Here is a 16,433-nt window from a genome sequence, read left to right as displayed (position 1 = left end):
AAATAAGCATCTAACTCTTTTCAAATTTCACACACACATTTTTTTTTGGTAATACAAGGTCTATTGTGAAGATGATATATATCTGCGAACCCCTTCTGGTACCTCACATACAAAGGGTCACTACTTCTATTATGGAGATAAATTTTTCCATACATTTTTTTAATTATATTGAATGAAAGCAAAAAATGTCCGAAATAGCATCAAATTTTAGAATAAGTTGAAATCGAATTGGTCACCTTTGGCACGAATTAAAGCCTTCAAACGGCCAATGAATGTTGCTCTACGGTATTCTGGCCCATTCCCGGCGAAGAGCTTGCTTGAGGTGATCGACACGTTGGTATTTTTTAGTGCCAACCGTGCTTTCCAAAATACTCCAGACACAATAGTCCAACGGATTGGTATCCGGAGATTTTGATGGCCATTGTGCGCTAGAAATGAAGCGAGGAACCTAACTTTGTAACCATTCTTGGGTGGCGCGTATTGAGTGCGATGGTGGGTGAGTCCGGTTGGAATGTCCAAGGTCTGCGGGTCACGGTAATGAGCGATGGTACGAGACACAAAAGATTTATTCACATTTAAATGCTGGAGTGCTCTAACGATAGCCACTTTTGGTTTTCCAGCCAAATATAAAGAAATGACGCTATCACGCTTGAATTCCATCACGAATAACTTTTTTCTGCAAAATTCTCGCCAAAATGCTTTTGTACGCTTGTAAACAATATAATGAGCTGTCACTGGAATAATGTTAACAGCTGTCGGACGAGTGGTTTGGAAATGACTGCAAGCTGAAGTTGGTTGCAGTTTTTTCATATCATCCTGTAGATTACCCCAGGTTTTAGTTCTCAAGATGGTTTTGGCCAGATTTTCCAATCTTTTTGTTGTGTTTTAAAATAATTCCCTTTACCTACATCTCACCCCCCTTGTCCCGCGTTTACCCAATGTAAAAACAACTGTATCATATTTTCTTTTAAATATCATTTCTTTTTATTTATATATTTATCTCAACAATTGTTTTGTGTTTATTTTGATGACAATTTTCATAAGGGGTTTCCCGTTCTTTGCATTTGCATTTGTAGTTTGGTAATGCAGATGTTGTTGTTGGTTTTTTTCTTTGACTTTAATGGTGGTGGGAGCAGAAATATAATTACAAATGAAAAGTAAATTGGGCTGCTGATTAGTTTTAAATATTTAAATAACAATATAATGACTTCTTTTTTTGGACAAAAACAAAAAAAAAAACTAATTAAACATAATAAATTACAAATTAAAAAATAATACGGCAAAGTAAGGAGGGCAAAAATTTTTGTTTTCCTTTTCTCTAACTAATCGAAAAAAAAATAATAATTATAATAAAATTTTGCATTTAATTGCATTAAGTAGGTATTCGAACATACAATACTATCCGTTGTTACTTGATGTTTTAAGAGCTTCTTATGTATTTTGAGAATATAGTTGTTATTGTTGTTGTTGTTTTGAACGATGCAATTCTTTATTATTTGGCTTAAAACAAATATGAGTTTGTGGCGATGTTGTTGGTTTTTTGCTGCCGAGGAAACTATTTACAGTTTGGAGCAAATTTCATTTGTGAATTCGGAGCACTTGGCTTTGCCGCCCAAATCGCCAGTCAAGTATTTGCCTTCCTTAATGACAGCAAAGCAAGCTTGTTCAATTTTATCGGCATGGGAGTTAAGTTCCATGTGTCTCAACATCATGACAGCAGACAACAACAAGGCAGTGGGGTTGGCCAAATCTTTGCCAGCAATATCGGGGGCAGTACCGTGAACCTGTGCAAAAGAAAATAGGTAGTATAATAAAAACTGCTAATGTACAACAGATTTTTATAGAACTTACAGATTCGAAGAGGGCACCGTTAAGACCCATGTTGCCAGAGGGAGTCAAACCCAGACCACCAACCAAACCGGCGCACATATCAGACAAAATGTCACCATACAAGTTAGGCATGACCTAGAAGTAACCAATTTTTTTTTACTTTTTTTTTTGTAATTAAAATAAAACAAAACACCACTTACCAAAACATCGTATTTGTTGGGATCTTGTACCATGTTCAAGCAAACGGTATCCAAATACTTTTCCTCAAATTTAATTTCGGGATAGTTGTTGGCCATGTCGCGGACACAGCGCAAGAACAAACCGTCGGACATACGCCTGTTTTGAGGATAACAAAAACATATAAGGAGGCAACTAATACATGGAAACTATATAACTTACATAATATTGGCCTTATGGACAACAGTAACCTTCTTCCTGTTATTGTTCTTGGCATATTGGAAAGCATATTCGGCCACACGTTTCGAGGCTTCCTCAGTAATCAATTTAATACTCTGTACAACACCATCAACGATTTCATGTTCAATACCGGAGTATTCACCTTCAGTGTTTTCACGAATGGTCACAACATCAACATTATCGTACAAGGTCTTGTAACCTTCCAAACTTCTGCATGGTCTGACGTTGGCGTACAAGTTGAATTCTTTGCGCAAGGCCAAATTCAAGGAGCGATGACCTTTGCCAACGGGTGTCATCAAGGGACCCTTCAAACCGATTTTGTTTGTGTTTACTGAATCGATGGCAGCTTGTGGAATACCGAACATGCCATCAGGACCCTGCAATCGAAGAAAGTAATTGGAATGTTAAATTATGTTAAATTATATTTAAGGAGTTGCTCGGTAAACAACATACCCGGACGGGAGTCACATCAACGGCTTCCCATTCAATGGGCACATTGGCAGCAGTGAAAATTTTTTGCACGGCAGCAGAAATTTCAGGTCCAATACCATCACCGGGAATTAAAGTGACCTTGCGTACACCCGAGGAATAGGAGCGACCACAGGCTGGGGTTGTGCTAACCTAAAAAAAACACAATGAGGAGTAGAGAAAATTAGTAAATTTTTGAACTAAATATAACAACAATAAGAAATTGGAATGGATGAAATTATGTGCTAGCAGAGATAGAGAAGGAGGAGAAGCGATTTATCGTTTGATCTGTTATTTGTGGGAAGGTTGATATTAGGAAAAATAACAAATGGGAAATAGAGAAATACCAGGCTAAGTTAAATGAGTTTTTTACAGAATATGGAAATTTTTTCAAAATGTCGAAAGAGAATTTTTGCGGAACAAAGTATTTAAAATAAGGAATTGTAAAAGATTTTCTGACACTTTCTTTCCACATTACAATAGTCCACATTACAACAGGCCGAAAATCTTGGAGATGTAAACGAAAAGAGTAACATTCAATTGTATATACGGACTTAATTTCTCTATTCGAATAAACGCTATTAGTTTAAAACCCATAAATGTACGTATGTTCTATTGCAAGTCCATTTTCAACGATTTTAAAAGGTTGTGCTGCAATTGTTTCGTTATGTTCCTAAGAAACCTAGGTTGAATAACTCGTGCCTACCTACGAAGGAGTACCCAAATTGTTTTACAAAAACAATGCGATAAACATAAATTCAAATTTTGGAAATATATCTTTCTAAATAATATCAGCAACAACTATAGTTTAGTAAAAATTCTTCGATTTTTTTTTTTTCGAAAAATTTTTAACAGGTAGGTATTTTTACTTGGGGATGGACCTGGGACCCAAATTTTTGACACAAAAGCCCTGGATCAAGGCCCGGCCTAGACCCGTATTCACTTACCCCATATATGACATAAAGATATCGTTTGAATTGTAGTATTTTGTAAAGGTAAGGGTGTCAGCTATAATTTGAAATCAATTTTGTTGATACCCCTTAATGGACCCTTTTTCGACTTTTTAGGAGTTTTATAAAAAATCCGGGTACAAAAAATTTATATTTTGAGTATAAATCCTGAACCGCGTTTACAACCTTTGTCTCTTGATGCCGGACATTCGTATCAAAAATTCGGCTCCGTCCCCAAGAAAAAAATAGTTTCCCGGAATAAGGAAGGATAAGTATATCTACCACTGGAAAACAATTTCAAAAAAAATTGTAGAGTTCTTACAAAACTTATGTTCGATTTATTGTTCTTCCATAGAACTTAATTCCGAACCATATATTGCGTGTTGGCCACTTGAGGGTTAAACATTGCAATACCGGCTTTTCCATTCAGCCGAAGCGAATTTACTATTACTTAATTGAGCTAATGATAGTGCATACAATTGACAATGATAGCACATTTTCAAATGCATAAATTAAAGGCAAACAAACACTGTGTGGATATATGAACAAACAATATCCATCAATTGCTTCAATTAAATGCCAAGTGAGAAGAAAATTACATAAGAGGAACGATATAAAACAGCATATCTAAAAAGATATAATAAAAGCTCGCAAAGAATTCAAATATATTTTTTACCTCCAAAATGGGTTTCAAGGCATTCCAGTAGAATCGATTTGTTAAAAAGCCCCCTGATACGGTTGACATAAGAACCCAAACCTACTTCCTTCCTTTCATTTGCTAAAGTTGAGGTTAAGAAATTTTCAGGAAATCAGAAATGCTACCAATTTTTTTAAATAACATTAAAAACTCCTAAAACATCCATTAACAACATTAAATAGTTTCATATTCCTCTAATGTTAAAGCCAATACCTCAACATGGAGTTGAAAACAGAAAAACATTTGAATTTTTTCCACCCCATCAAAGTGTTATGTAAAAAAATGTTGACAGCCACCGCAAGAAGTCGTCGTCTTTCGCAAGTATTCTTTGGCACAGACACACTTCTTGCGTTTGCCTTATGCCATGGAAAATGTGTGTTGTTCCAATTGGAATTGAGACGCAATGTCTCCTCGTCTTAATACCTTTATACCACTCGAGGGCAATGCATTTGTTTCCCGGGAGACATTAATTCCAATACTTTTTAACTAAAAATTAAATCGAAGTGTAAAAAATTTGGATGGGATATTAAACGTTCAAGAACACACAGAGACAGAAGAAAATGTTAACTTTTAACGGGGCAATAATGTTGGATTTGTAACACGTTTTTGTTTAATACAAAACATGCAATGGCAATTTTTTTCTGTTAAGAATCTTACAATCTTTTGAATCAATCTTGCAGCCATGGTTTTTTGTTGATTTTGGGTTTATGCAATTTTCTTTTTCACACACAAAAACTTAACCGCACACACGTCCGGACTCCGTTGCCACACGATTGAACACTGACAGAAGGCAAGGGTTGCATAAAAGTGTAGTATGGTTAGTGGAAAAAATGTAACTCTGATTTTTTTCTAGTAATGCCACATCAAAAATAGTAACAACTTATATGTCTAAGTGCAGTTAAAGAAACTTGGTAAAAATATATATACTGACCCTTTGCTTTTTACATGTTCCAAATAATATATAATCTTTATCAATTCATTATAGCAACACAAAATAATACAGTTTACAATCAGCTGTTATGGTCATGTGTGGCCTCATTTAAAATTTTCCACAGTGGCAACACTAACACGAATTTTGGCGCTATAAACAAGTATTCGATTAATCGGTAATCGACTTATCTATCCCTAGCAAAAACATATTAGCGGCATTTGCAACAGAAAAAAATCAATAAACATGCCGGAAAACATTGAATTAACTGCCGAGGAAATCAAAAAACGCAACTTACCATGGTGGGTAACAAGAAAAATAATTAAAAATGTATTTTACATAGATTTTTTATCTCTCCAAAGGATTGAAAAATATCGACCTGTGAAATTCGATGAGATTGTGGGCAATGAAGACACTGTGGCTAGACTTTCGGTATTTGCTACCCAAGGAAATGCTCCAAATATTATTATTGCCGTAAGATAGACACTTCCAATGAAAATAATTATAAAACACAAATCATTTTTTAGGGTCCTCCTGGAGTTGGTAAAACGACTACCATACAATGCTTGGCTCGCATTCTATTGGGGGAGAGCTACAAAGAGGCCGTCCTGGAATTGAATGCTTCCAATGAACGTGGTATTGATGTCGTTCGTAACAAAATCAAAATGTTTGCCCAGCAGAAGGTAACATTGCCACGGGGACGCCATAAGATCATTATATTGGACGAGGCGGATAGTATGACTGAGGGTGCCCAACAAGCTCTTCGTCGCACCATGGAAATATACAGTAATACCACACGTTTTGCTTTGGCCTGTAATACCAGTGAGAAAATTATTGAGCCAATACAATCACGTTGTGCCATGTTACGTTTCACCAAGCTGTCAGATGCCCAAATCTTGGCCAAGTTAATAGAAGTGTGCCAACGTGAAAATTTAGAATACGATGAGGAGGGTTTGGAAGCCATTGTATTTACAGCCCAAGGTGATATGCGTCAAGCTTTGAACAATCTACAATCCACCGCTCAGGGTTTTGGTAAAATCACCGGACCCAACGTGTTCAAGGTTTGCGATGAACCACATCCTATGCTTATACAAGATATGCTACAGCATTGTGCTCAAAATGATATACATAAGGCCTATAAGATATTGGCGAAACTATGGCGTTTCGGCTATGCAGCCGAAGATATAATTGGTAATATATTTCGTGTGTGCAAGCGATTGAATGTCGATGAACACATGAAATTGAATTTTATTCGAGAAATTGGTGTAACACACATGAAAGTTGTAGATGGTTTGAACTCGTTGTTGCAACTAACAAGTCTGCTGGCAAGATTATGTGAATTATCTGAAGTAAATTAAAAAATCGTTCAATATTTTTTTATTTAAATGTAAGATTTAGATATATGGCTAATAAATATATGATATATGGTTCCAAAAAACAATATCCACTTGATTTCATGTCCCGTCATAGGAAAATAGGTAAAGGATGTGCAGAAAAGCTTATGTTACATTATGCTATGTTGTTGTTCGCTCTCAGAATTAGTTACACAAATTAACCCGATTCCTAATTCATAGTAACATAATTCCTTTTTTTCAAACTTTTTGTTTGTTGATTTTTATAGGAATTTGTACAGAAGTACATGAAATTAGCAATAATAATAGAAGAAATTATTGTTTTTCCTCCAAAGATTTATTTTATCTTTCATTTAACAATTTTCATTCATGTTTTGAACTTTTTGTATAAATGTTGACATTTAACATATATTTTTTCTGTTTTTAAATTCGGTTGGAGAGTAACTGTCAATAAAATTTTTCGTCGATACAAAAATTTTGAAAATATTGCCTTTAGATTAAATACACACAAAATAGTAAAAATTAGGAGATTCAATAAAACGAAAACTCCCAAAATAAGTAAAAACTTGCAATTCAGCCTTGTGAATCTATATACCCAATTGCCACAGATTTCCTCATAAAATATTGTGGTTATTATGTTTATTTCAGCAGACAAATGGACAAAACGTAGTCTTCTAAGAATCGTAGGTATATCAGGAATATAAGTAGTTTATAGTGTCATAAACGAATATATAGAGGTGGTGACATGACTGAAGAATATTTGTAGATGCAGCAACACATGGGAACATTGATATGTCAAAAATTTTCAATTTTTTTGGTTAAAATATAAGTAGATTTTTATATGTTTTCTTATACGACCTCAGAATGTGGTGCTCAGGTGTTGTTATTATAATTGCCTTTTTCAACAATTTTTACAAATTTAAATAATTTTTCATTCAACTTTTTCAATTCTAAAATTGGTTTGACAGTTCATTGTCCCAGCAGCTGTGTCGATGGGTCTACCCATGGTACAATGAAGAGAAGGTAGGTCAACTTTGAAAAAATTGCAAGTATAGAGGTCTACCTGTTTGGCTTGTAATGTCTGAATTAGTATCAAAATAATAAAAAAATCAAAAAAGATCAAGAAAACCGCGACAACTGAATGTATTATGTATTTCCTAAGTGAAATGTCGTCCACGTATCACACGATGTGAGCAACGTCTACATATGGAAAATTTGACACTACATATCATGGTAGAAGAATGCATGGTACAATCATGGTACAATGATATCAAGGTAGGGCTATGATACCATATGATTTTAATTTTTTTATTTTCTTGGCTTAATATGTCATCTTTATATGTTTATGTATGTGTTTTCTTTTCAATAACAAAAAAATTGTTCAGAAAATATTCAAATTCGGATGTTTTCAAAATGTTTATTTCAACGTATGCATCGACAAAATCTAGACTTTTTGTAGCGAAATAATCCTTTAGAGATATATAGTACATGATTTTGAAAAGAAGTGTTAACCTTTCATTCAGTTATCGCGGTTTTCAATTATTTATTCAAAATAAATGCAACAAGTTGTTTGATTTTTTATTGTTTTGATACTAATTCTGACATTACAAGCCAAACAGGTAGACCTCTATACTTGCAATTTTTTCAAAGATGACCTACCTTCTCTTCATTGTACCATGGGTACAATTATATACAGGTAGGGCTAGGTTTTCTTTTCAATAACAAAAAAAATTGTGCAGAAAATATTCAAATTCGGATGTTTTCAAAATGTTTATTTCAAGAAGGTAGGTACAATGAAGAGAAGGTAGGTCAACTTTGAAAAAATTGCAAGTATAGAGGTCTACCTGTTTGGCTTGTAATGTCAGAATTAGTATCAAAAAAATAAAAAATCAAACAACTTGTTGCATTGATTTTGAATAAATAATTGAAAACTGCGATAACTGAATGAAAGGTCAACACTTCTATTCAAAATCATGTACTATATATCTCTAAAGGATTATTTCGCTACAAAAACTGTAGACTTTGTCGATGCATAAGTGACAATAAGCATTTTAAAAACACCCGAATTTGAATATTTTCTGAGCAAGAAAATAAAAAAATTGAAATCATATGGTATCATAGCCCTACCTTGATATCATTGTACCATTGAAATAAACATTTTGAAAACAACCGAATTTGAAACTTGTTGTTGCATTCATTTAGGGCGAATTCTTCATTACAACAATTTGTTTTGACATTTAATGGTGCCGTCAGCTGGGCTGATGCGATTACCTAGTACATCTACCTTGGGTACATGCATACTACGGGTATCGTACCAACCTCGTCGTGACGGCGTAATCAGGTAACCGATTCCAAAAAAAAAAAAAACATTGCAAACATTTGCAATATTTCAACATTTCTCTGTAAATATACATTTTAATCAAGAAAATACTGTTGATTTTGATGAAAGTACACAAATAATACAACAAAGAATAAAATTTCCCCTGCTTTGGTAAGTAATAATTATAAAAAAGTCCTCGAAAAAGTGAAAGTTCGATTGCAACAAAGACATTTGTTGATTGATCAAGAAAAAAAAAAAGAAAATGCAAAAGCGACAAAGAACGGGGAAGCCTTCAATTATTACAACAAAAATAAGAAATATGTATTAATTTGGCAGCAAACATTGTTTTTTTTTCTTTTAGAATAATTAACTTAATTATATTTGGGGATCAAAGTCATTGCAAGAGGATTGATTTGCACAGCATAGCAGCAGCAACAACAACAACAACATGGGTGTCCCGAAATTCTTTCGTTACATTAGTGAAAGGTATCCTTGCCTTAGTGAATTGGCCCGCGAACAATGCGTAAGTAAAAGCAACCACTTGTTATATTTTTATTTTCTAAGAAAAAAAAAAACATTTTACGGTTTTAATGTTTTAGGTTCCAGATTTTGACAATTTATATTTGGATATGAATGGAATCATACACAATTGCTCACATCCGGATGACACGAACATTCATTTCAATATCACTGAAGAAGAAATGTTCAAGGATATTTTCAATTACATTGACAAACTCTTCTTTCTAATTAAGCCACAAAAGTTGTTCTTTATGGCAATTGATGGTGTTGCACCACGTGCAAAAATGAATCAACAACGTAGCAGACGCTTTCGTTCAGCCAAGGAAGCTGAGACATTGGAGAAATTAGCATTAAGTCGCGGTGAGGTGCGAGAACATGAACGTTTCGATAGTAATTGTATTACACCGGGCACCGAATTCATGGATCGTTTACATGAGGCACTGCGATATTTTATAAAGAGTAAGATAAGTGCTGATCCACTGTGGCAAAAATGCAGAGTTATTTTGAGTGGCCACAATGTAAGTTGCAATAATTTATTATTTTTATTAGCTTTGTATATCTCAATTTGTATACTTCTTCTCAATTTTTAGGCTCCCGGCGAAGGAGAACACAAAATCATGGATTATATACGTTATTTGAAATCACAAAATGATTTCGATCCCAATACAAGGCATTGCCTGTACGGTCTTGATGCTGATTTAATTATATTGGGCTTGTGTACCCATGAATTGCATTTTGTTGTGCTTCGCGAAGAAGTAAAATTCGGCAAAAAGAATAAAAAAGCCTCTGTGGAAGAGACACGTTTCTTTCTACTACACTTAGGTCTTCTAAGAGAGTATTTGGAACTGGAATTTGATGAATTAAAACAGTATCCAGATTTTGATATAGCCAAATTAATTGATGATTGGGTATTGATGGGATTTCTTGTGGGCAATGATTTTATACCACATTTGCCATGTCTAAATATTTCGTCAAATGCATTACCTTTGCTATATAATACCTATAAAAAGGTCTATCCCTCTCTGGGTGGTAAGTATTTCAATGAGAATTTGTTTTAAAATCAATAATTTCATTTCAATTCGTCTTTCATAGGCAACATCAATGAGAATGGCAAACTAAATTTGGAACGTTTAGAGAAGTACTTTGAGGTATTGGCCGAAGTGGAATTTGAAAATTTCCAAGAGAATTATGCCGATTTAAAATACTTTGAGGCGAAACAATCAAAGGTAATTTTATTAGCAACAGCCTTAAATATTAGAGGAACTAAGAAATGAAACAAATTTCCTTCTATTTCTAGAATGGCATCGATGAAGCATTTGATTTCGATGTTAGTGAAATAAATAATGAGAAAGTGGATGACGATTTGGCAGCATTAATTGAAAGCAGCAAACAAGTAAGTCTAATCACGAATATTTATTTAATACCCCTAATTTGATTTATATCATAGTTCATGGATGACGATGAAGATTTGTCGGATGAAGATGGTCAACATATAAATGAAGAATTTGAAAATTATAAACGTAATTATTACATGAATAAATTGAATCAAGAAAATTCTGATAGGTAAGTTCAGTTTTTTATAACCAACACTATATTATAATGAACTTTTTTATTATAAACCTTCTACAACCATTTTCTGAGTCCGTCTATCCGTACTCCCAAGTATTTTGTTTTTGCCAAACCAGAGACGTTATTGGCCTGTTCTAGAACTGCAAGAATGTAAAACTCTGTACTACGATATCCGATTTCTCCTTAATGTTATCGAAAAAAGTTTCATATCTAGAAGATTTTTGCAGGTTCTGGAACTAATTGTTTCTAGAAACACGCTTCTAATCTTAAATTTAAATATAATCTGAATTATATTGTTATTTGATCACATTTGTGTGATCTTATTTTGGGATGCGGCGTTTATGTTGTAGGACATCATATGGTCGGCAAACGATTAACTTAGATAATGCCTTTATTATTTTACCTTGGCTATTATTTACTGCATCGCTATCTTTTCAGCGAATACAAAAAAGAGCAGGCGATATGCTACATAACAGCGTTACAATGGATCTTGGACTACTATTATCGTGGTGTTCGCTCATGGGGATGGTATTATCCCCATCATTATGCTCCATTTATAAGTGATTTAAAAAATTTCAAGGATCATGTGATTAAATTTGATTTGGGCAAACCCTTTTTGCCATTTCAACAGGTGAATATCAATACACATTACATTTTGTGTATCTCTCGAAACTATTAATAAAATATTATTTATTTTTCAAAATTGAAACTAGTTATTGGCAGTTTTACCGGCAGCTAGCAAACAACTATTGCCCTCTGCATATAGAGATCTAATGACCAATCCTTCCAGTGAACTAATCGAATTTTATCCCGAAGACTTTAAAACTGATCTCAATGGCAAAATAAACGAATGGGAAGCAGTGGTACTTATACCATTCATAGATGAGGTAAATAAACGTGAAAAAAACTACAAAACTCCACAACTAAAAAGCACTTGTCTTTCTACAGAAACGGCTGTTACAAGCCATGGAAATATGTGACCAACAATTATCAGCCAGTGAACGTAAACGTAATCAACATGGTCCAATGTTACAGTACGATTATACACCTGAATCTCAAGGCCAATGTCCAGGCATTTACTCCCTGAAACCTGTGTACAATGTTTTCTGCACTGAGAAACCATTTTGGTCAAGAGATATTACTGTGGCCACTGATAAGACTGTTTGTGTGGAACTACCAAATGCTGCGCGGCATGTTTTCTTTCCTGGTTTTCCAACTATGAAACATTTAGAATATAAGGTATATTATTTTTAGCAATGTTTGCTGCTTGGAGGGAATGACATTAAATTTTTTATTCAAATTGACATTTTATTAAATATATATTCTTTGTCTATTTTTCTAGTTTGAAATAAGAGGTGCACGTGTCAAGGTCTTTGACTATCCTAGTCGTAATGAAAATATGATCCTACAACCCCAGCCACGTAAAAACTTTGATGACATATTCACGGTAGCCGAGCAAATGTTAAATCAAACCGTATATATTGGTTGGCCACATTTGGTTAAATCCAAAGTTGTTGGCATTTCAAACAGGGAGAAATACATTGATGTTGATGGCATTAAAGACATGGATCCAAAAAGATTTGACTTGCACACCAAGGCGGTGAGGGAGCAGTAAGTATTGAAATTTAGAATTTTAACCAGAAATTCAATAAAGAAGAACATATCAATTGTAGCTTAACAACACGCATGGGTATTGAATATCCTGATCTCTCAGTACTTGTGCATGTACGCACCTATATTGGTTCATCGTATATCTGTGGCAGCCAAGGCAAGGTGACCTTAAACGAAATGTGGAGTCCCACCACCACGGCTTATCCCGCCCATGGCGTTGTATCACAAATTGCCGTACAAAACACTTTGTCAAATCAAGTTAAGAAAATCGAACAACTTTTTCCAGAGAATAGTCGGATATTTTTTGTTGGCAATCCCTATTATGGCAGTGAGGGTGTGGTTATGAATCCATTGTTGGTTTATGAATGCGGAAGGTTAAAGGGTAATTATGTCATACTTTTAATTGTCAAAATTTATGTACTGACGCTTTTCACTTAATATTTAGTGAATATAACCGTTCTGCCCGAGCCAAATTTCTCCGAAGCCAAATACATGCAAAGTCAATTGGAAAAAGATTACATTAACTCATATCAGGCAGCCTCACAAATTGGCATACAAATTAAATGTTTGGCCCGTTTGACTGGCCCAGTTTTGGTGGTGAAAGGTGCACGCCGACCAAAATCAGATCTTCCCGATAATCTTGCCAAAATCAACATTGGTTTACAGTTCAAATATTTCAAATCGCAAGAAGAGCTGGTTGGTTACACCCGGCGCATGGACAATAAATGGTTTATGTCATCAAAGGCCATCAAATTAATTGAGGATTATATTGAAAGATTCCCAATGGTCATTGAATATCTAAGCAGTACCTCTGAACGTAGTGAGCTATTGTTTGAAGAGGACATATTCCCCAAAGAAGTGGGTTCGGGGAAATTAGAAGAGATTGCAGCATGGCTTAAGGAACAGCCACACATGAAGGCGGAAAAAATAGCTTGCGGCTCAAAGACAATGGAAAAGGAGGCTGTGGAAAAGGTCTTGGAAGCAATTGAAGAATTGAAGGTAAATTAGAAATTCATTTTTTTTTCAATAGTTTAATTTAAGGATTTTGTGTTTTTAGACTTTGCCCGTAAAGACTGTGAAATTACAAGTTAAGCCACATCTCTTGTTGAAACCAGATGTCAGCTTGCCCAGCCATTATAAACCAAAAAGATCTATACAATTATTCGATCGGGTTGTTGTGGTTAAAACCACATATATGGTAAGCACATTTTGTCTTACGACAATGTCTACTATATCTACTAATGTAAATGTAAATTGATAGGTTCCTCTCGGTGCCAAAGGCACGGTTATTGGTATTTATCCGGTAAGTGATCCCAATCCGGTTCGATTGGAATGTGTCAAGGCTGTGGATAATTTCTATGAAGTATTATTCGACAAACATTTGCCGAATGGCCATGATGTACATGGCATTGCTGCACAAAGAGTATATAAAGTTCCAGAATCTTCCGTCCTTTTAATATTTACTCAAGGTAATAGAAAATGAAATGAATTCCAATTCTGGCTTTCACTAACTCACCCCTATGCCCATATCATGTGTGTTCACTAAATACTAAAAAAAATGAAAAAATTAATATCGAACATTCGTTGAATATAAAATAGTCCGACAAAAAAATGGGCCGTTTTAGTGAGAGTCAGTAACATCCCAGTTAGAATTTGTACTAATAATGATGTACTTCTTGCTCTCTAGGTAACAACAATGAACAATTTTACGAGGCCAAATTGCAATTGGAGGAAAGTCGAAATAATTCATCCATGAAACAAGGGGCCATAAATCAACAATCTGTAAATAATTCAAACACAAATGTTTTGGCCAATCAGCAGGATGTAAAAACACCACAAGTTGTACAAAAAGGCAGCAATGATTTTTGGATGCCATCTGCAAATACCAAAGTAAAACATACTGTTGGTGGTGGTAATGGCGGCGGCGCAGTTTCGAATAACAACACAGCGGATTTCTTTATGGCCAACACACCAAAATCTCCAAATGTGCCGATAAGGATTTTACAAAACCCTCCAAATCTGTCCATGAATTTCAACGCATCTGGACCAACGACATCTTCGGCAATTGTTCAAGACGGTCAAGATGATGGAACACATGCCTTAAAATCGTTATTAGGATTAGCAGCGGGAAGCCAGCAAACAACGGCGTCATCATCGCCAATTGCTGTATGTAAGGTATGTTTAAAAACCCAACACCAAGATGGTCTTGGAAATGAATTAAATTAACATATGTGATATATGGTATACCTATAACTCGAAAACCAATGAAATATGTGTCGAATCTAAATACGAAGCGATACCTTCAAGGTTTTGTTGGTCAATTGAAAGCAGACCTCCAAAAAATTAGCTCGAATTTGAAAAAAGAGTGGAACTCGAATTTAAGCGTTAGAGCTCGTGGGAGCCGATAAAAATTGAACAAACTCAATTTTTCGATGCAGCCCCAATATCAAGTCCGCATGTTTTTTCTCGTTTCAAAATCGAGCAGATTTTTCTCCTGCGGAACACTTTTAGTTTTTGTCATACGGTTGTTGTATTTCTATGTGTGTGTGTATTTTTTCTGTACACGATCACATCCCCATTTTTCTCCTTCTTCCCTTCGCTTCAACCCCTCCCCTCCCCCCCCCCTTTACACCACACCCATCTCCCCTCAGCACACAACAACAAATTTGTGTTATGTTCCAAAGTACAAGCAAATCCCCCACATGGTATTATAGATCATATATGAGAATAATTCGTTTATGTATATTTTTCCTGTTTTATTATAGCCACAATTGCCACAACCTCCGACAAGCTGGAGATCGGATGCTCAACGATTGCCTGCAACAAATAGTTTTCCACGTTTGCCCTTTCCACAGGCGCCGTTTAGTACAACGAATGCTCCCATGGCTGTTATAGGTGGCACCGTAGTACCATTACCCACACCGAGTCAAATGGCTGGACCTCCACAGGTTGGTTTTCCCAACTTATCTCCTGTCGCTCAACAACAACAACCCCCTCAGGTGTATCCACAAAGCCAGAATCCAGCACAAATGTTTGCTTCAAATAGCCTAAATCAAAAGGGTGCGTTTATACCTCTACAGGTTGCACGAAAGTCCACCACACCATCATCTCCAAACAATTTAAATACAAATACGGAAACAGCTGATGCCGTCGTAACGCAAAATGTAATTTAATAACAATTGAATATTTGAAAAATAGAAATTAAAATTTTTTATATTTTTAGTTTTCTCAATTATCTGTAACTGCCAATAATGCATGTGATGGGAATACCTCAAACCAAGCTCAAACCATGGGCACTGTAGATACAAACGAGAAAAAGGTAAATTAGTAATAAAAATAGTATCTCCTTTTTTATATTTACATTTCTTCCTTATTAGACCACCTATGCCCGCAAGAAGCCACCACGTGTTCCAAAAATTGGAGCCAAATTTGATTATGCCTATTAATCGGAAGTAGATGGAAATGGAGAAAAAAATCAATTCAATTTTAATTCATCATTTTATTATTTGATTGCTTACAAGTCATAAGTCTAAATGTACATTGTAGCACTGATGTTTATAGGAAAGAAAATCAACAAAAAAATTATATGATACCAGATCATTGTTTATAAATCGTCGTAGAGCATGAACATATAAATAAATAAATTATTTATTGTTGTTGTCTACTGCCTAGAAGAAAAAAAAAAACAAAACACACTTCGTTTTGTGGACACATTTTAAATCCTAGAGAACATTATTAAATTAAAATCGTCTTTTTTGGTCTGAATTTCAAA

General features: G+C 34.8%; 3 protein-coding genes across 5 annotated transcripts; 2 read left to right on the top strand and 1 right to left on the bottom strand.

Annotated features, from left to right (window-relative positions):
- Window positions 1-960: 960 nt before the first annotated feature.
- Window positions 961-5,177, bottom strand: LOC101893899 (probable isocitrate dehydrogenase [NAD] subunit alpha, mitochondrial). Of its 2 annotated transcripts, XM_020037837.2 has the most exons (7): window positions 5,020-5,145; window positions 4,786-4,848; window positions 2,701-2,868; window positions 2,230-2,624; window positions 2,031-2,166; window positions 1,852-1,965; window positions 961-1,784 (listed from the first exon to the last, which is right to left on the bottom strand). In XM_020037837.2, exons 1-7 carry the CDS (start codon window positions 5,044-5,046, stop codon window positions 1,560-1,562), a joined length of 1,128 nt encoding a protein of 375 aa, XP_019893396.1. In that variant the 5' UTR covers window positions 5,047-5,145; the 3' UTR covers window positions 961-1,559. The 2 variants fall into 2 exon arrangements, with proteins under 2 accessions (XP_019893396.1, XP_005175789.1); XM_005175732.4 differs by lacking the exon at window positions 4,786-4,848 and having other exon boundaries at window positions 5,020-5,177.
- A 264-nt stretch (window positions 5,178-5,441) lies between these two features.
- LOC101894410 (replication factor C subunit 2) lies at window positions 5,442-6,731 on the top strand. The gene is made up of 3 exons (XM_005175735.4): window positions 5,442-5,592; window positions 5,653-5,764; window positions 5,818-6,731. Exons 1-3 carry the CDS (start codon window positions 5,537-5,539, stop codon window positions 6,646-6,648), a joined length of 999 nt encoding a protein of 332 aa, XP_005175792.1. The 5' UTR covers window positions 5,442-5,536; the 3' UTR covers window positions 6,649-6,731.
- Window positions 6,732-8,964: 2,233 nt separating this feature from the next.
- LOC101894071 (5'-3' exoribonuclease 1) lies at window positions 8,965-16,433 on the top strand. 2 transcript variants are annotated; one of them, XM_059119086.1, is made up of 19 exons: window positions 8,965-8,983; window positions 9,324-9,485; window positions 9,562-9,999; window positions 10,072-10,510; window positions 10,574-10,707; window positions 10,779-10,874; window positions 10,929-11,044; window positions 11,489-11,681; window positions 11,764-11,937; window positions 11,999-12,289; window positions 12,393-12,661; window positions 12,724-13,043; window positions 13,107-13,660; window positions 13,719-13,859; window positions 13,923-14,130; window positions 14,349-14,836; window positions 15,427-15,825; window positions 15,885-15,980; window positions 16,039-16,433. In XM_059119086.1, exons 2-19 carry the CDS (start codon window positions 9,411-9,413, stop codon window positions 16,105-16,107), a joined length of 4,500 nt encoding a protein of 1,499 aa, XP_058975069.1. In that variant the 5' UTR covers window positions 8,965-8,983; window positions 9,324-9,410; the 3' UTR covers window positions 16,108-16,433. The 2 variants fall into 2 exon arrangements, with proteins under 2 accessions (XP_058975069.1, XP_011293575.2); XM_011295273.3 differs by lacking the exon at window positions 8,965-8,983 and adding an exon at window positions 8,990-9,133.

This window comes from Musca domestica, unplaced genomic scaffold, assembly GCF_030504385.1.
Source record: "Musca domestica strain aabys unplaced genomic scaffold, Musca_domestica.polishedcontigs.V.1.1 14, whole genome shotgun sequence".
Lineage (NCBI taxonomy): Eukaryota > Metazoa > Arthropoda > Insecta > Diptera > Muscidae > Musca > Musca domestica.
The sequence above is the reverse complement of the archived record's forward strand: the minus strand, read 5'-3'. Positions and strand labels throughout refer to the sequence as shown.